Genomic DNA, 20,795 nt, shown 5'->3' with positions numbered 1-20,795 from the left:
TACTGATGTACATGTGATTTTTCAGCTTTTTTATTTTTAATAATTTTGTAACAATTTAAAAAAATCTTTTTTCACACTGCCATTATGTGGTATTGTGTGTAGAATTTTGTGGAAATAAATAAATCCATTTTGGAATAAGCCTGCAACATAAAAATGTGGATAAAGTGAAGCGTTATAAATACTTTTCGGATGCACCGTACTGTACATCAATGTTGCCTTCAAAATCTGACCAGACTGTATTAGTGGAATGGAATGGCAAATATTGAACAAATATTCTCCACAAGACTCAGTGATAGAGCAGTATTAAACAAGCATTCACGTCATGATAACGACCAAAACAGTTATTTTTACCTTTTTTTCCGATGTGAATGTGCTCACTCTCAAACAAATCTGTGTTGAAACAGCAGAGAGACAGTAAGCCATAAACAAACCACACAACACAAATATTTCAAACTGAGTAGTGGCCCTTAATGGTAGAATCAAACAGTACACACAGTATTAACAGTTTGTAGAATAAAAAAAAACACATATTAGCAATATAGATGACCTTTATACAACAACTGGATGGGTTTACACTTCAAAAGTCTCATTTGTGACATTTGAGGATTAATTTCACATAGTTTATTATGGTTAACTTTTGTTAAAATACAGTCCATCAAAAGGCACAGAATGTAATTACAAAACTACGCCACTAGAGGGTACATATTCACAACAAACAAAGGTCTAGTTTGATAATGCCATGACTGAGTGTGGAATCATAACAGTTGTCATCTCATCTTCATTACATCCGAAGGGAGACCTGCAGAAATCATGTTCAAGGATAAGCTAAAGCATTCAAAACGTGTTATATAGGTATAGCTGTCAAAGCGAAACGAGACCATTGAAGCAATTAGGTGGGTGAAATCAGTGCCATTTTATCATACAATATACAATTTTGGTTCTGTTATGATGGTGCTCTGTGCAATGAAAAATGAACCAAACATTAAAGTGTCTTTGGTGTTTCCCTATTTGCTATAAAACCAAACTGGTGATAGATTATGATTATGATAGATTTCAATGAAAATACCTTATATATTGTGCCTTTAAAGTGTACACTGCTTGCAGACATGATTACCTCTCCCAATGTGCCAAAAAGGCACAAGTCTCAGCTATAAAAATGGAACATTGTTTTGTAATTCGGAGGCCATGGTTTTGTAGCCCAGTCTTTAGCTCACAAGTAATGACAATTTGAGACTATATCTTGTATTAATTATCCTGAACATTATACAAGCAATAAATAAATAAACTGCTCTCAGAAGAGTGCAGAAATGTCACGCTTTTTGATTTTCCAAGCCAAAACAAATCCTTCGCACAAGAAAAACCCGAAGTATGTCATAGACAACATAAGAAGTGGAAGAGGTCTCGTTTTTTAGGTTTTGTTGCAGGCATTGATACTTTGAAAAACAAATGAATTCATATAAATTATGACAAATACAGTAGCCCTTTCAAAATGTACCTTGCACACTTTATTTTAAGGTTAAATTCTCACTATAAACAAAGGAATAATCATTTTATTCCCTCAAAAACAAAATTCAAAAGTAAGGTAGCTAAGTATACTTGTTGGGTAGGATTAGGGATGTACAATAAGTACTTTACTATCTGTGTGTATATACTATATATATATTTATATGGACTTAAGTACTAATAAGCATTTCAAAATAAGTGTAAAAAATAAGCATGATAGTGATCAACTAGTGAGAACAGGTTCCTATACTGAAGTGTCACCGTAACGACTTATGTAACGAGCACGCTACAACTGTGTGGCACTAGTGAAGCTCAGGCCATCTACATAAATATGATATGGGTGATATGAATAAGAAATACCTGGGGGAACATGAATGTGATCATCTATACCAAGCTGTCCATAAGAAAGACCCAGTTCTGCATATGTTTCCCTCTGCAACACAAACAAATACTGTGTTACAGTTATCAAAATACAATGTATTAGATCCTACCCAACAAAAATTTCTTAAAGGGCACATAGTTTACCCCTTTTTTATGATTTAATATTAATATTATGGTTCTTCTTAGTTTGCCAGTTTAGGTTCAGTTCAAAACACAATTCAGATTTTTCTATTGTAATGTGTTATAATGTGTCATTTTGGGGGCGTGTACACAGCTCGCTGTTTTAGGGGTGTGCTTCATATGAAAATTTGTTTCAAATTCCCGCCCAACGTAACAAGAAGGGCGGAGCCAAGAGCTCCCCCGCTCTGTGTTTGCAATAGACAGGCAGACAGAGAGAAGCAAGCAGCATGAATGAGAGGACCAGCATTCAGCAGTACATGTACGCCTCGGACAGAGACCAAGCAGAGAGTACACAATCATTTGTGTCTTTGTATAGTTTTACAGCCAACTGTGTACACTAATAACCACACACACTGAATTAACTTTGACTGAGGCACCAGATGACCCGCTTAGAGCCGCGACACGGAACACCAGACACAGACATTCGCATGTTATTTAAAATAAAGCTATTCAGATGGAGCTCTGTGGTGCGGCAGAAACATGAAGTGTCCCGAATCCTGGCTGGGCGCTGCGGACAAGCTCCGTTGTGTGTACCCTGATAGAAACCTATGTTTAGAATTCTAAAATGCATGGCGCTGCGTGTCGCCGAGCGGCGCTTCTGTTGTGCGACCTGCAGGCAAGTTCATTATTTTATTTCTAATGGAGCGACACTCATGTGAGGCAAAGGCGCTCGCACTTTCAGCTGCACCTAGTTAAGATCACACTCAAAGGGAGCTTCTGTGACCTCGAGAAATGCAAATGGCTGAAGTTTAAGATAGATGCAATGAAAAGTACTAGTTTGCAAACCTACCTACAAACCAATTAAATTACAAACAATAATTCCGATTACAGCGATCATGTGATGAATGCTGATCTTGTATTGAGCCCAATGAGCCTTGCATCTAAAAATAGAGCAAGGGTGTAGTGACATCGCTTTGACTCACACGTTGAAAATGGCGGACGTGAAACGACAAACTGAGGATTAGGTAACACGTGCCTGTCAATCAATATTGGTGGGCGGGGTGACCGCACTCCTACGTCAAGTTGCGGTCAATATAAAAACCGCTCCAATTGGTCCACCGTTTTTATGTTGTTAAATTGAAAAAAAAGGACTGTGTGTATTTATATCACCTCAATGTGACGGTCTATACGCTCTACTTACACACATGTCTGTCCAAACAGCTTGAAAAGTAGATTTTTCACCATAGGTGCCCTTTAAAGGAAAACATTGGACTATTTTTGTCTCAAATTATCTACATACAGTTAGGTCCATAAATATTTGGACATCAACACAATTCTAACATTTTTGGCTCTATACACCAACACAATGGATTTGAAAAGAAACTGCAGACTGTCAGCTTTAATTTACGGCTATTTACATCCAAATCAGGTGAACCATGAAGGAATTATGACAGTTTGCATATGTGCCTCCCACTTGTTAAGGGTCCAAAAGTAATTGGACAATTGGCTTCTAAGCTGTTCCATGGCCAGGTGTGTTACTCTCTCATTTACCCAATTACAATGAGCAGGTATAAGGTCCAGAGTTTATTTCAAGTGTACTAATATAACTAACTGTATATCACTGATACCTTGAAATGTAAGTGAATGGAAATTTAACTAGAAAATGGATTACAGTAAATGCAGATGAGCAACAAGCACCAACATCTAAACTAGATTTCACTAGAGAAATCGAAATGACCGTGGAAATGAACTCTTAATTGCTGTAATTTGTTTACAGAGAAATGGTTTCAGAAGATTACAAGCAATGCAAATTGTTTGTTCTGAGATACAGAGCTAAAAATAAAAGTGAAATTAAAAAGGAAGACTGACCATTTCAGGAATGTCATGGACATTGAGGGAAACCTGGATTAATCCCCAGTGGCTTTTGACTGTCAGATCATCACTTCGCTCGGTATTGGGGTTCCTTAAACCAATTAAAACCTACAAGACAACACGTATTATGATTCATATTACCTAAACAACAATACATTTATAGTAAAAAGAAAACGAGTAGACATTTGAGAAAACTTGTATCTCAGTTTATCATGCAGCATATAATAATAACACACAGTCAAGCCCGAAATTATTCATACCCCTGGCAAATTCAAGCGTTTTTGTTCAAATCTAAATAAAAGCTGAGAAATATTTTACCACAATGATGTCTCTTGTACAACGTCTTATTATCTTTTGGCAGAAGGCGGTGTCATTTCCGGTCAAAAAATTCTTGTTGGTGGAATAAAATAAATTTTAAGTCAGAACTGCCAGGGGTATGAACAATTTTGGGCTTGACTGTATAGCCATACTTATAGATTCACTTCAAATATTTACTACTGTATATATATCATAGTCATCTATATATAAGGCATTCATAAGTGTAAACAAAATGGCTCTGTAGCGCTATCAAAACAACCTCTCAGTCAATTCTCTCACTCACACTAATTTAACCGAACATTTCCTGAGGGAATCCAATCAGTTGCTTCATATCCAGGCCTATCTTTCTCATCTGGACCGGATGTTTTCAATAAACTGATTTGATTATGTAAGCGAGACCCACCTCAAGGAAGTCTTTGGGTGCGTAGACAGGCCTGAAATTGCTTAGGTCTGCAATAAAAGAAACAACAGAGATCTGAATGCTGCCAAACTGTAACGACTTACCATTTATTGTAATTGAAAAGAAGGGAGTAATAAAACATGGCTGAGAATTGACACAACATCTGTCAGCATACAGTACAGGCAACGTTTGAAATGGATCGTCACCTTCCGTCAAAGTTGTCCTAAAACTATTGAACATGTCTTAGAACAACTTTTTTGATCCACTTCGAATGACTACTGTACATTAAAACTTGCTATATGAAATGACGTGGCATCTGTACATAAAACACATTCCCATACATATATATACACATATATATATATACACATATATATATATACACATATATATATATATATATATATATATACATATATATATATATATATATATATATATATATATATATATATATATATATATATATATATATATATATATATACATATATATACATATATGTATATATATATGTATATATATACATATATATATATGTATATATGTGTGTATATATATGTATATATGTGTATAATATATATATATATATATATATATATATATATATATATATATATATATATATATATATATATATATATATATATATATATATATATATATATATATACACATACATACATATACATATATACACATATACACATATATACATATACACATATATACATATACACATATATACATATACACATATACACATATACACATATATACATATACACATATACACATATATACATATACACATATACACATATACATATATACATATATATATATATATATATATATATATATATATATATATATATATATATATATATATATATATATATATATATATATATATATATACACACACACACACACACACACGCACACACCCACACATTTCAAAATAGTCCTAGGACAAGAATGGGTGCTGTTATATAGTTTTAGGACATTTTCAAGGAAAAGTGGTGATCCACTTCACATGTTGACTACTGCAGAGTCTCCCAACCCTGTTCCTGAAGGCACGCTAACAGAACACATTTTCATTCTCTCCCTAATCAAACACACCTGAAACAACTCATCAGAACATTAGAAGAGACTACAAAACCTGAAGTTAATGGGTCAGATGAGGGAGACATCCAAAACATGAACTGTTGGTGTGCCTCCAGGAACGTATATATTGTTCTTTGTTGTTTGTTTGTTTTTCTGGGGAGTCCAACACCATTCAGTAACAGTCACTACACTAACACTACATAGTCCTCAGTTTATAAATTAAATATGATTTATGTATGCTAATAAGGCACTATTGGCATGATACAGTAAAAATACCAATCCAGCATATAATGGCAGACTTTACTTGCAAACCTCAAGATTTCAGTTACTTAATCGCAGCTTTCAGTTATCTGCAGGCTGATTTTATTGCCATAATGATAAATAACTGCTGGAAAGGTTTTTAAAACTTTGAAATAAAGATCAACTTATTTGAAAAAAAATAATAAACACATTTTAATAAAATATATTATATTTATTATAGTATATTTAAGTATGAAGAAGTATGAAGTAAATAAACATTTCTTGTTTAAGGCTAACAAAAAAGTATCATATAACATCTTTGCTCTGGTTCTTGTACAAAGTTATTACTTGGAACATGATGCCCAAGTTGCATATTTGTTGTATACAGTGTTATGCAAAAGTTTGGGTACCCCTGATGATTTTTATAATTGCAAGCCATAACCTGCTGGACTTTCAAATCTGCAATATTATATGGATATATTTTATACCCTAGGGAAAACAAAACATTTCAGTTCTGACAACTTTTATTTAATCAACAGATGTGATGCAATTTAAATCATAACAAAAACAAACAGGTGTAAAAAATTGGGCCACCCTAACAGAATAATGACATCAATCTTTGGTAGAGCCACCTTTTGCTGAAATGCTGAAAAAAGCCTGTAGATGCTTAGTATACGTCATAGTATAGTTATAGTACAGTGAATTCTTGCTGAAGGCATTTTGGGCCATTCTTCCTTGCAAAATTTCTCCAGTTCTATCAAGCTTGATGAGTGCCGAGCATGAACGACTCTTTTCAAAATCAATAGATTTTTTGGAGGTGGTCTGTTGTTTGTCTGTGTCTATTCTATCCATTTTTCGCCTTTGCCTCTCAGATATTCTTCTTAGTCAAGCACATCTTTCCTTCACAAGAACTGTTCCTGTGGCCTTCTATTTTCTAACTATATTTCTGTCTGTAGAGATAGAGCCTTTAAACCTTTGTGATAGCTTTTTGCATCCTCCTCCTAATTCATGTTGGTGAATTATCCAAGTTTTTAGGTCATTAGAAAGATCTTTTGAGGTTCCTATCTTGCCACTTTCAGGTTCACAATAAGGAGAAGCACAATGAGCAATCAGCTATCTTAAATACCCCTTTTTATGATTGCTTGCACCTGTGTTGTGTTTGTTAAGGTTCGCTGAGTCACTCAAATCAATTTTGTTTAATCAGTCAGCATCAAGTGACTGCAGGTTTTGAAATCCACACAAAAGAGAGGCTCAAACTTCTGCACAGCCTATTTTTCAGTTTCAATTCAATTTCACACATCTCAATACTTCTACAGTGCAAATTTCTGCCTGAAAAAACATGACACCATCTAGCTTTCTCTAGAAACCAAATTTCTGTGAATTTCACTGTGATCTTCTCTTATAAAAAAGAGCCCTTAATTATGCAGCCACAGTGGGGTGCCCAAACTTTTGCATAAAACTTTAAATATTTTTTGTTTTCTTTTTACCTTGACATTGATCAAAGAACAGTGTGTGCAGTTTTGCGTTTCACAGAAGAAAAAAAAACACTTGTGATGACCAAATGTACAGATGGCAAAAATACTGTCATGTCAGACTTTTACTACAGAACAAGCACAGAAGGAAAACAATAAAAAAAGAAAGGTTAAAGGAAAGTGCTAAATAAGCAAGCAGAAGGAAGGAAGCAGGAAAGGAGCTAGAGTAGACAGTAGCTTTAGTTATTGGGACGGGTTCCAGGGGTCTGGACATGCTCTGGTTTCACAGAAAGGGCTGTTTATGCCAGTGTCCTACAGAAAGTGGTAAATGTTATCATACACACTGCTAACTGATAGCATTGTTATGGAGCTGTTACTGCTCAGAGCTTCTGTGTGTGAGCCAAACATCTGTGTGTAAACACTCTGCAATGCATGAACACACACACACACACACACACACAGAACACATGTCAGGATGGAATCACAAACTGTGAACGCCTGCATTACCTGGTTCATCAGTTCCCATCTCATTCCATTTGTTTGTCAGCTCCTTCTGTTCCAAGATAGGACGCTAATCAGAAAAAAAAAAAAAATACATTAATAAAATAATATTGCTGACATGTAAACTGTTGTACATGCTCTGGTTTAAAACTTCACCTTCCTTGCTAGTGGGATTCCCAATTCAGTGCACATACTGTTCAAACTCTTCAGGATCCTCTTCTCCCAGCTAGCCTATAACAAAAACACAACATTAATAAAACAATGTTCATTCATTCATTCATTCATTTTCCTTTGGCTTAGTCCCTTTATTTCTCAGGGGTCACCACAGCGGAATGAACCGCCAACTTATCCACTGCCTATCTCTGACTATTGCTGTCTATGGAGCATAAGAGAGCTTTCAGATTTCATCTAAAATATCTAAATTCATGTTTTTGAAGATGGAGTAATTAATTATGAGTGAGTAATAACAAAACTAACATTTTAATATTATATTAAATATATTTCTGATCAAAAGCATTCTTTGTGAGTGTAAAAATGTATTTAAAAAACAGTTTTAATTTACAATACTGGAACTTTTTTGATGGCGCCATGGTGGCTCAGTGGTTAGCCCTGTCACCTCACAGCAAGAAGGTCACTGGTTTGAGTCCCAGCTGGGTCAGTTGACATTTCTGAGTGCATGTTCTCCCCGTGTTGGCATGGGTTTCCTCCGGGTGCTCCGGTTTCCAGTCCAAACCCCTGCACTATAGGTGAATTGAATAAGCTAAATTGGCCATAGTGTATGTGTGTGCATGTGAGTGTGTATGGATGTTTCCAAGTACTGGGGTTGCAGCTGTAAGTACATCCGCTGTGTAAAACATATGCTGGATAAGTTGGCGGTTTATTACACTGTGGTGACCCCTGATAAATAAAAGGAATAAGCAGAAGGAAAATGAATGAATGCAGTTAAAGGAATAATTCACCCAAAAAAACTCTGAGTTTCTTTCTTCTGTTGAACAAAAACGGTTTTGAAAAACTGAAAATCTGCAAGTATTGACTTCTACAGTAGGAAAAACAGAAGCTATGGAAGTCAATGGTTACAAATTCCAGCATTCTACAAAATATCTTCTTTTCTGTTCAACAGAACAAAGAAACTTAAAAAGGTTTGAAACAAGGGTTGAGTAAATGATGACAGAATTTTAATTTTGGGGGGAATTATTCCTTCAATCTGCTAGTGAAGAAATGAAATTGAAGAAGTTCTCAAAAATAAACTCAAGTGATCATTTGTCTAAGTCTGTTTATTTTGTAATCTGTGCATTGACATTCAGATGTTTTAAAGTGTAACTTAGAGAATGTAATGTAATGTTATAAATATAGCACATTTATCGTGTTTGGCCATACACCCAAAGCCCTTCACAGTCATGAGGGGGGTCTCTCCACACCACCACCAGTGTGCAGCTCCACTTGGATGATGTGACGGCAGCCACAGGACAACGTCGCCAGTGCGCTAACCACACTCCAGCTATAAGGGGGAAAAGAGTGATCGAGCCAATTCAGTGAATGAGGATGATTGGGAGGCCATGATGGGTATAGGTCGATGGAGGGAATTTGGCCAGGACACCAGGGTTACACCCCTACTTTTTACGAGTCGTGCCATGGTATTTTTAATGACCACAGAGACTCAGGACCTCGGTTTCTGTCTCATCCGAAAGATGGCGCCTACTGACAGTATAGTGTCCCCTTTACTTTACTGGGGCATTAGGACTCACGCAAACCACAGGTTGAGCGCCCCTGCTGGACTCACTAATACCACTTCCAATAGCAACCTAGTTTTCCCATGTGGTCTCCCATCCTGGTACTGACCAGGCTCAGCCCTGCTTAGCTTCAGGTCTTGGGCTGTAGGGTGATATGGCTGTGGCTGTGTGTTCAGAATGTGTTCAAAAGTGTCCAATTGCTTTAATTTATCTATGCATGCAGCAAAATAAAGCTATAAGAACTAGGAAAAGAGAGAAAAGCAAAGCCGTGAGACAAGAACTCTTAACCTGGGCTTTCAGCATGTATGCCAGGGGCTCTTTGGTGTGTTCAGGAGGGGCTCTGGGGTGTCCAGGGGGAGGCAATCTACAACACACAAAAATATAAACATACAGCACAGTAGCAAGGACAAACCATGAATATCATTATATACTATTACTATACTATAATACCCAGTATTTGAAGATATTTACAAAATCAGTCTAGACAACATTTTGCTTTAAACTAATAAAAATGATAAAAGACAGAAAGAAAGAGAGAGCGAAAGAGAGATTGTGTACATACACTGCAAAAATATGCAAATTAATTCGCTATTTAAAGGGATAGTTCACCCTAAAAAAATCTGTGATTTACTCACACTTGACTTGATCCAAACCCCTTTGACTTTTTTTGTTCTGCTGTAGAATGTTAAAAAATATGGCTACTGGTTTCCAACATTCTTCAAAATATCTACTTTTGTGTTAAACTGAAAACGAAACTGGTTTGAAACAAGTCAAAGGTGATTAAAGGATGACAGATTTTTCTTTTCTCTCCCCCTTTTAACATTTTTTTTTCTGTATTTACTGAGACCACACACAGTATTATACAGTGCAGATAAGAAAAAGAAATGGCAGACTTTATTAAATTAATCCCACTCTTACTTTCCCATACAACTATACATCAAAATACTAGAGATTACACCAAAATGAATCCCATCATACCTTGAAAAAATAGCACATTTAATAAAAATAGATAAATAAAGCTCAATAAAAGTTATAATGACAGAGTAGGGAGACTGACTGCCTGACAGACAGACAAAAATTGCAACTTTTGGTTTGATTTACTTGCTGAATTTCTGTAATTAGTGGATCTTAAATAATTAGATAGTTCTGTAATTGCAGAATCGTGGATAATGTATAGTCCTGCTCCTAAATAAGTGTATTTTTAAATAATCTAAACTAATGCAGGCAAATGGCTTCAACATATGCATGTGATTAACAAGCTTATAGCTCATAGTAGGTCTGTCTTGAACATTTTATAAGTTATTGTCATGGAGAAACTCAAAGGGATTTTTCCTTTTGGAATCTGACTATTGCACCCATAAATTGTTGACTCCTCCTACTCCCAAAACTCTTGACATTTCCCAGACCATCACATGAATGTCTTAAAAAGACATTTAACAGGCAATCTGTGCAGTAACACACTAACACACCTGCACTATATTCCATTAACAAACTTTACGAAGCCCGTAACAACTTTATTTCTTATCTTCAATAAGGTCTCTTCTGTCCTTCAGTCCCATTAGCTTAAAACAGTCAATTTTATGATAAACACATCACCAAAATGACAGAGTGTATCTATAATAAAACATTTCCAAACAAGCAGTAATGTGTTTAAAGCTGTACATACAGTTGAAGTCAGAATTATTAGCCCCCCTTTGCCTTTTTTTTTCTTTTTTTAAATATTTCCCAAATGATGTTTAACAGAGCAAGGAAATTTTCACAGTATGTCTGATAAAATTTTTTCTTCTGGAGAAATTATCATTTGTTTTATTTCGGCAAGAATAAAAGCCGTTTTTAATAATTAAAAAAAAAAAAAACATTTTAAATGAGTAGCCCCTTTAAGCAATATATTTTTTCGATTTTTTCGAGTCTACAGAACAAACCATCGTTATACAATAACTTGCCTAATTAACCTAGTTAAGTCTTTAAATGTCACTTTAAGCTGAATAGAAGTGTCTTGTAAAATATCTAGTCAAATATTATTTACTGTCATCATGGCAAAGATAAAATAAATTAGTTATTAGAAATGAGTTATTAAAACTATTATGTTTAGAAATGAGTTGAAAAAAAATCTCTCCGTTAAACAGAAATTGGGGGGAAAAAATAAACAGGGGGCTAATAGTTTAGGGGGGCTAATAATTCTGACTTCAACTGTATATGCATATTTGTTTTTATAGCTTTTTTCTTAAAATTTTCCAACTCATACTATGAGTTACACTAAAAAAAGGACCTTCCCTTCCTGCTCCTGTCAGTCTGGTTCTATTCAGACCTGGAACATTTTAAGCATAAATAAAGTCATCTTGTCCTTTTGTCTAGTTTAATTTTTTGCTAGAAAAAAATATAATAAAAACTGTAGAAACCCTAAAACATGAGGAAAGAACATTTTAGAAACATTATATTTGAGTGTGTAGTAGAAATAGAGAGGTTAACTATATACTATGTCATACTTTATTATGGTATCAAATAAATTACATTTAAAAGTAATACAAGTAGTAACAATGTTATATTTCATATTGTGAAACTAATGTAACTAATAAAACTACCATGAATACAACAATGATACATCACTTACACGTGTAATTCCCTGTAAACTGCATTTTGCAATTTCCTCTCCCAACCTAAAAGAATGATAAATCAGTGATGTTAACAGATTTACTACACAAGCATAAACAAGCTGACAAGACCATGTTTTTATTCATAATTTTTTGCATCCTATATATATAATACACAATTCTACAAAAATAAGAAGCATGACATTTCTGAAGACTAAGAATAAATTACATTTCAAAATAGGACATAGGTAAAGCCTATTTTAAAATAAAATGACATTTAAAAGCAAATCATATTTTTTACCTTTGCTATTATATTTTGTGTTGAACATAATAATTTCTATTAAAAAAATAAAATAAATAAATCTCATAAATCCTACATTTTAGTGAAAGATCTCCATTGATTCTAGGTTTGTTAACATTTTAAATGTTTTTAAAAGCTAATTTAAATGTTTTACAAAGCTCTGGGATAATCATCACAATTTAAAATGATTTAATACACTTAAGAATATACAAATTCAATTACTGATTATATCAGGAAAATGAACATGCACAATAATGATTGTGGGCACTTCAAAATTATTTACATTTTTAGAATTTTCATACTGTATTTGCAGTGATGTTTATCATAACAGTGCCAAATGCTTGAAGACCTAATTGGTTAGTTTAATAGTTCAGATATGAACAATTTTCACATGTTGAAAAATATATTGAAAATTCTATAGGGCTATTGAACATTAACACTGTACAATAAGGCAGCAATAGTTTTATAATATATTTAATTTAACCAAACCCACGAGCAAATGACAAAAACTTTCATTAATCTTAGGTGCTGTTCATTCCTTAATTATTGCCAAATAATGCATTAAAACAACATTTCTGAAGGCTCATATGACAGCTTTGAATCAGCTTTGAATTAATGAAATAAGTTACATTTCAAAATAGGACATAAGTAAAGGTTATTCTAATAGAAAATTACATTCATTCATTAATTCATTCATTTTCGGCTTAGTCCCTTTATTAATCTGCGGTTGCCACAGCAGAATGAACTGCCAACTTATCCAGCATATGTCCTTCCAGCTGCAACCCATCACTGGGAAACACCCATACACACTCATTCACACACATACACTATGGACAATTTAGCAAACCCAATTCACCTATACCACATGTTTTTGGACTTGTGGAGGAAACCGGAGCAAGAAAATAACAATTAAAACGAAAAAATGTTTGACATTATTGCTACTATATCATATTTTATGTGGTGAACATAAGAATTTCTTTCAAAAACATGAATAAATAAATCGTACAATTCCTTCATTTTAGTGAAATATATACATTGATGTATACATTGATTCTAGGTTTGTTAACATTTTAAATGTTTTTAAAAGCTAATTTTAATATTGTATATGTCAATTACAAAGCTTTTGGATAATTATCACAATTTAAAATGACTCTATTCATTTTACACTTAATACACCTGAAAGTAGACATGAGCGAAAATTCAATAATTCAGTATATCAGAAACATAAGCATGCAGTGTGGGAATTTACAAATACGATGTAAAATGATTTATTTTTTAAAGCTTAGAGATCAATATTTTTATCAAGAATACTGAAATTATATCTGCAGTGTCAAATGCTTGAAGACCTAATTGGTTAGCTTAATAGTCCAAACATTAACATTTTCACATGCTAGTCAGTAGTAGACATGCTGAAAAAATTTATTGAAAATTCTGTGTTCTGTTTTACATTAACACCATACAATAAGCCTCCAATAATTATGCCTAATTATTAGTTCATTTGACTAAACTCCCAATGCAACATACACTATTATTACTCTTAGGTGATGTTAATATCTTAATGCCCAATAATAAAAATACATTAAAATTATCGTATATATTATTATAAAAAGTTTAAATTATTTGAAGTCACAAAAACTTCAAAAATGTATCGCAATAAGAAAATGTAACATCATCAACATCAACATTATAAACTTAAGTTTAATGTCACATGATCCTTCAGAAATCATTTCGTAGAAACATGCTAGCACCAGCTGTGCTGACTAATACAAGTGTTACTGTTATATTTACAGTAGAAGAAGAGAATATCATTTACTTGGAATAGAATTATTTTATAAAAATGTAAATAGTCTTTACATCAATGTAACACTAATGAAAGGTTGTTTGCTTAATCAATGTATTACCATTAAAGTACTATAATTAAATACTTAATGTGTTATATTGATACAATTATATTTAAACATGGATTTCAAAATATTTTTAAGAAATTCATTTTAATTAATTAATTTCAGTAATTTCATACCTGACGCCTTTAACACTCTTCTGACATCGTCTTTCAGTGTTTCTAGTTTAATTTCGGGTTTGTGCAAACATTCCTACGAAGAAAAACACATCTCTTAAATGCCACACAACAGCAAAAGCAATCTGGCAGTCATACAGTATCTGCTGCAGTGACCGTTTATCGTGTTGCACACTCTGCGGTCCGTTAGCTGTTGCTACTCACTTTAGCCTGTTTCTCCAGCTGAGAGTGTAAATGAGTGCCTTTGAGCCGCTGAACAATCTGCGTTATAGAAACAGAAAGCTCTGTGCTCTCGTCCATCATTGTCACAAGCTTTTTATGTGATGTCGACGTGACTGTCTGTGATCATCGGTTAGCGATGCAGCATCTCAGGATGAAGAACCGTCTCCAGGCAAATGACAACAAACCCTCCGGGAAACACTGCCTCAACACAAGGTTCCGACACAGACCGTTATTTACTTTAATAATAAGAGTTTCTATGTTGAACACTCAAAACAATCTGCTCTACAAAATTAGAACGACGATAGTATTTTTTAATTTAATATTTGTTTTTCTTTCGTAAATGTTTAGAACTATAAAACAACTGGAGATTATATATACATATATATATATATATATATATATATATATATATATATATATATATATATATATATATATATATATATATATATATATATATATAATGTAAAGTTATTATAGCCTATGTGACTAGGCTATTTGTATATAGTTATTACAGTTTGTGTAAAACGTAACAGTTGTGCAAATACTGATTACATTTCTTAAAATTAATAAAAAATGGTCAAAATAACAAAAATGTGCCATCTTTTCAGACATGTTTATTGATTTTAGACAACTAAATACCAATGTTAGAACTTAAAAATTATGAAATCAACATTCAGTGTAAAAACCATTTGTTGTTTTGACCAATTGTCATGGCAAATATTAATGTTCTATATATATATATATATATATATATATATATATATATATATATATATATATATATATATATATATATATATATATATATATATATATATATATATATATTTAAATTTAAGAAATATTAGCAATTTTTATATAATAAAACTAATTTCATTATAAATTATATTATATGGTATTTTACTCAAATACATATATTTTTCAATTACTATATTTAAATTGTCATAAAATTATTCCTGATTTACAAGGTAATCTTAAAATGTGCATTTCGATGGGGATATTCTCCTGTTGCTCTATTTATTTAATTGTTTATTCACTTAAATATCTTTTTTTGCAGCTAGTTACATACTGTAGGTACGATAAGTGACTAGCTTAAACCAAAATTGGTGACCAGTGATGAGCTGGTCATCGGAAACAAATTGGTATATATATATATATATATATATATATATATATATATATATATATATATATATATATATATATATGCGTGTGTGTGTGTGTGTGTGTGTGTATATACAGTTGAAATCAGAATCATTCGCCCCATTTGAATTATTATTATTTTTTTATTTCCCATATGATGTTAAACAAAGCAAGGAAATTTTCACCGTATGTCTGATAATATTTTTTTCTTCTGGAGAAAGTCTTATTTGTTTTATTTCAGCTAGAATAAAAGCAGCTTTTTAGTTTTTTTAAAACCATTTTAAGATCAAAATGATTAACCCCTTTAAGCTGTATTTTTTCAATAGTCTACAGAACAAACTATCATTATACAATAACTTCCCTAATTACCCGAACCTGCCAAGTTAACATAATTGGCTTAGTTAAGCCTTTAAATGTCACTTTAAGCTGTGTAGAAGTGTCTTGAAAAAAATCTAGTTAAATATTATTTACTGTCATCTTGGCAAAGATAAAATAAATCAGTTATTAGAAATGAGTCATTAAAACTATCATGTTTAGAAATGTGTTAAAAAAAACTTCTCACCGTTAAACAGAAATTGGGAAAAAAATAAACAAGGGGGCTAATAATTCAGGGGGGCTAATAATTCTGACTTTAACTATATAAGGATTGGTCTAGGACCTCAAACCGGGATTCAAACTTGGGTCACCGTGAGCACCTCTGTGCTATATATCGACACACTAACCACTATTGGCTACTGACGCCAAGAGCCTGTGTAAGGAGATATGAGGTATGTATCTTTATTAAAAGAAAGGAAAGGAAAATAAAATAAGTATAGGAAGGAAAAATGTTTGGAGTTTCATGGTGGCGCAATGGGTAGCACAATCGCCTCACATCAAGAAGGTTGCTTGTTCGAGCCCTGGCTGGGTCAGTTGGCATTTCTGTGTGGAGTTTGCATGTTCTCCCTGTGTGCACATGGGTTTCCTCCTGGTGCTCAGATTTCCCCGACAGCCCAAAGACATGCGCTATAGATGAATTGGGCTAAATTGGCCATAGTGTATGTGTGTGAATGCAAGATTGTGTGGGTGTTTCCCAGTGATGGGTTGCGGCTGGAAGGGCATCCGCTGCGTAAAACATATGCTGGATAAGTGGGCGGTTCATTCCGCTGTGGCAACCCTAGATTGGTAGAAACTAAGCTGAAAAAAAAATGAATGAATGAGAAAAAATTCTTAATTTGTGCATGTATAGGCTAGACATGCAGGAAAAAGCTGAAAAAAATAGGTTTTCTCTTGCAGGAATGCTCATAATGTTTACTGTGGCACAAATATATCTGACAAGCATCTATCAGGAATTAAAGCTTTTGGCCAGTGCTAGAGATTTCTGAGTTAACAAAACCTGTGTGTGTCTACTTCAAACAACTTACCTAAAAGCCTTTTATGTTTTACAGTGTTTTATAGTATTGCTAAAGGTCAATAAGTCGTTGTTCAGTGTTAAAGTAAAAGGAGTCTTTCCAAACTATTAAAAAACAGGTTTTATAAACATTCTACTTTTAACTAATTAACTAGTCATCCAGAACATTAGTTTGGCCATATTCACAGATGTTTTCACTGGCATATATCACATCTATCGGACCATAGAAATCCTGTTCAATTTTGGAAAATATTTGGAAATTCATCATACATTGTTTTACTATGTGAATTCTGTCTGTACAGAAATAAACTAATCAACTACTTCACCAGCTCTCAAACATTGCAATTTGACAAGCAGTTGAGCTGCATATGTAAGACCCTAATATTCAATGTGTCATACGAATCAAATCTGCAGGACTTGGCTGTTAACAATGTGGTCTATTAAGTTCAGCTGCATCTAGTACAACTCCAAGGTTTCTGGTTGTCCTGGAAGGAGAGGTTGTGCACTGCAAAAAAAAAAGTGTAAGTATTTAAGTAATTCTTTAAGTTATTATTTTAACCTTTTATCTTAGTATATTATTTTAGTTTTTATCTTGTTTCTAGACCAAATATCTCAAAAATATTGTCTTGTTTCAAAGTAATATGTAAAATGAAAGAAGTATTTTCTTAAACACAAGCAAAATATCTGCCAGTAGACTAAACAAAATAAACTTAGTTCAAAATGAACACAAGTTTATTGTACTTACCCCATCTTTGTTCCCAAAGGACTAGACCTTCTTGGATGCTGTTATTGTACCAAATCATAATTACAATCACCTGGTGACATCACAGGTTTCAGATCACATGATTTAACTATTTACCTGATTACTAGCCCTAACAGCTCATTGCCCTAACCTTTTTTTTTTGGTCTGGATGACAGGAAATTATGTATCTTTACAAATGAAATGAAGTTGACCAGACAAAAACAACGAAATATGTTGTGCTCATATTGTCTGAAATGAAATACAAGTTAAAGTAAATTTGGAAATCACAACTTTCTTTTTTATTTAGTGTTTTCCATACTGTCCCCAACTTTTTTCTTATTTGGGGGTTGTACATTGAAAAGCTTTTTAGATCAGTATTTGGTACTTACAGCAGATAAATATAATCATGTCAAGATTAATGCTTCATTCCACATATTCTAATTTCACACACTGTCAGAGGTCAAAGTACAAAACTGCCTTTGCTCCAGTAATTTTATGTAAAGAATTATGATGCTAGTGTATAATGTTTTTTATTATAGTTCCATTTTGTCAATTTTGTCAAGCCTCCTGTGGACAGGTGTTGAGAATTAGCAAGTTTGCTAAAACACTTAAACAAATGCATTTGGTTGTCCAGTGTAATTGTGATGCCCATGTCAAATAAATTAAAAAATAAATAAATAAATAAATAAATAAATAAAATTCAAAAATTAAATAAAGGTATAATTCACCCCCCCCCCCCCAAACACACAACCATAAACATAAAATGATTAAGTTGTTCCCAAAATAACTCAGGAATTGTGTTGATTCAGCTCATTTTACATAAGTAGTTTGAACCAGCAAAATCATTTTTGAGTGTAGATCGTGCACAGGGCAATATAGAAGTAAAGAAAGAAAGAAAGAAAGAAAGAAAGAAAGAAAGAAAGAAAGAAAGAAAGAAAGAAAGAAAAGAAAGAAGAAAGAAAGAAAGAAAGAAAGAAAGAAAGAAGAAAGAAAGAAAGAAAGAAAGAAAGAAAGAAAGAAAGAAAGAAAGAAAGTGACATATACACTCACTGCCCACTTTAATAGGTACACCTGTCCATCTGCCCATTAACTCACATTTCTAAATGCATTAGAAATGCATTCACACTGTAAAAAGTGATTACTTAAAAAGTGAGTAAACTCATTGCCTTAAAAATGACAAGTTGAATTTACTTTAGAAAAAATTAAGTATTTCTGTTGTAACTCAAAACTGTTACGTTCACTGAACTTAATTTTTTAGAATTAAGCACAGTTCATTTACTTAGGAATTAGAAGGCAATGAGTTTACTCACTTTTTTAACTAATCACTTTGCCTTAACAGCAACAAGTTGACTTTACAAAAATAATGTAAGTAAACCCATTGTAACTTGCAACTATTAAGCTGACTTATTTTTTATAATTATGCAAATTGTACTCACTTTTTTAAAATAAACTAATCACTTTTTTCCAATACACCTTATTATATTTGTTTTCTTTTTACAGCTTTTCTGTATCTAGAAAAATGACATACAGTAAAAGAAATCTGCTGTTCCAGACTCCAGTGTGTCTGCTAAATTCAATACAGGCTATAATTGTAGATTTTATAGACTTAATGAAGCACCAAATATGTAATATTGTGATAATTGCAGTAATTATTTGAAAACAGACATGCTAAAAGACATGTTAAAATGTTCTGACACTGTAAAAAGGAATTGGTTGACTTAAAAAAGTGAGAACAATAAGCATAATTATTAAAATTAAGTCAGCTTAACAGTTCCAAGTTACAATGGGTTTACTTACATTATTTTTGTAAAGGGAACTTGTTGCTTTTAAGGCAATTGGTTTATTTGCTTTAAGTAAGTACTCTCAATGCAAGTACTCACTTACAGTGCAGAATGGAAAAGAAAGGTGACTTAAGTAACTTTGAACGTGGCATGGTTGTTGGTGCAAGACGGGCTGGTCTGAGTATTTCAGAAACTGTTGATCTACTGGGATTTTCATGTACAACCGTCTCTAGGGTAAACAGAGAATGGTCCAACAAAGAGAAAATATCAGAAACATTAATAACAGTTTTGTGGGCGCAAATGCCTTGTTGATGCCAGAGGTCAGAGGAGAATGGCCAGACTGGTTCCAGCTGATAGAAAGGCAACAGTAACTCAAATAACCACTCGTTACAACTGAGGTCTGCAGTAGAGCATCTCTGAACACACAACACGTCCAACCTTGAGGCGGATGGGCTACAGCAGCAGAACACCACACCGGGTGCCACTCGTGTCAACAAAGAACAGGGAACACACAGGCTCACCAAAACTGGGCAATAGAAGATTGGCAAAACGTTGGTCTGATTAGTCTTGATTTTTGCTGTCACATTCGGATGGTTGGGTCAGAATTTGGCATCAACAACATGAAAGCATGGATCCATCCTGCCTTGTATCAACCGTTCAGGCTGGTGAAGGTAGTGTAATGGTGTGGGGGATATTTTCTTGGCATACTTTGGGCCCATTAGTACCAATTGAGCATCGTGTCAATGCCACAGCCTACCTGAGTATTGTTTCTGACCATGTCCATCCCTTTATGACCACAATGTACCCATCTTCTGATGACTACATCCAACAGGATAACGCGCCATGTCATAAAGCGTGAATCATAAAGAAATCATAAAGACTGGTTTCTTGAACATGAAAACAAGTTCACTGTACGCAAATGGCCTCCAAAGTCACCAGTACTCAATCCAATAGAGCACCT

At 33.4% G+C, this 20,795-nt stretch overlaps 1 protein-coding gene across 1 annotated transcript in view; it reads right to left on the bottom strand.

The window, feature by feature from the left end:
• Nucleotides 1–14,945, bottom strand: part of tbc1d19 (TBC1 domain family, member 19) — a 73,721-nt gene extending 58,776 nt beyond the window's left edge. Inside the window, exons 1-10 of the mRNA XM_056462280.1 lie at nucleotides 14,761–14,945; nucleotides 14,560–14,632; nucleotides 12,259–12,304; nucleotides 9,936–10,011; nucleotides 8,074–8,148; nucleotides 7,924–7,987; nucleotides 4,598–4,644; nucleotides 3,874–3,984; nucleotides 1,864–1,936; nucleotides 352–390 (exon numbers count right to left, since the gene is read on the bottom strand). Coding sequence (XP_056318255.1) covers nucleotides 352–390; nucleotides 1,864–1,936; nucleotides 3,874–3,984; nucleotides 4,598–4,644; nucleotides 7,924–7,987; nucleotides 8,074–8,148; nucleotides 9,936–10,011; nucleotides 12,259–12,304; nucleotides 14,560–14,632; nucleotides 14,761–14,859 — 703 coding nt within the window. The 5' untranslated portion in view covers nucleotides 14,860–14,945. The remainder of the gene's footprint in view (nucleotides 1–351; nucleotides 391–1,863; nucleotides 1,937–3,873; nucleotides 3,985–4,597; nucleotides 4,645–7,923; nucleotides 7,988–8,073; nucleotides 8,149–9,935; nucleotides 10,012–12,258; nucleotides 12,305–14,559; nucleotides 14,633–14,760) is intronic.
• Between the last annotated feature and the right edge of the window lie 5,850 nt (nucleotides 14,946–20,795).

The sequence above is a fragment of the Danio aesculapii genome, chromosome 7 (assembly GCF_903798145.1).
Source record: "Danio aesculapii chromosome 7, fDanAes4.1, whole genome shotgun sequence".
Lineage (NCBI taxonomy): Eukaryota > Metazoa > Chordata > Actinopteri > Cypriniformes > Danionidae > Danio > Danio aesculapii.
This window is presented reverse-complemented; position numbering and strand designations above follow the sequence as displayed.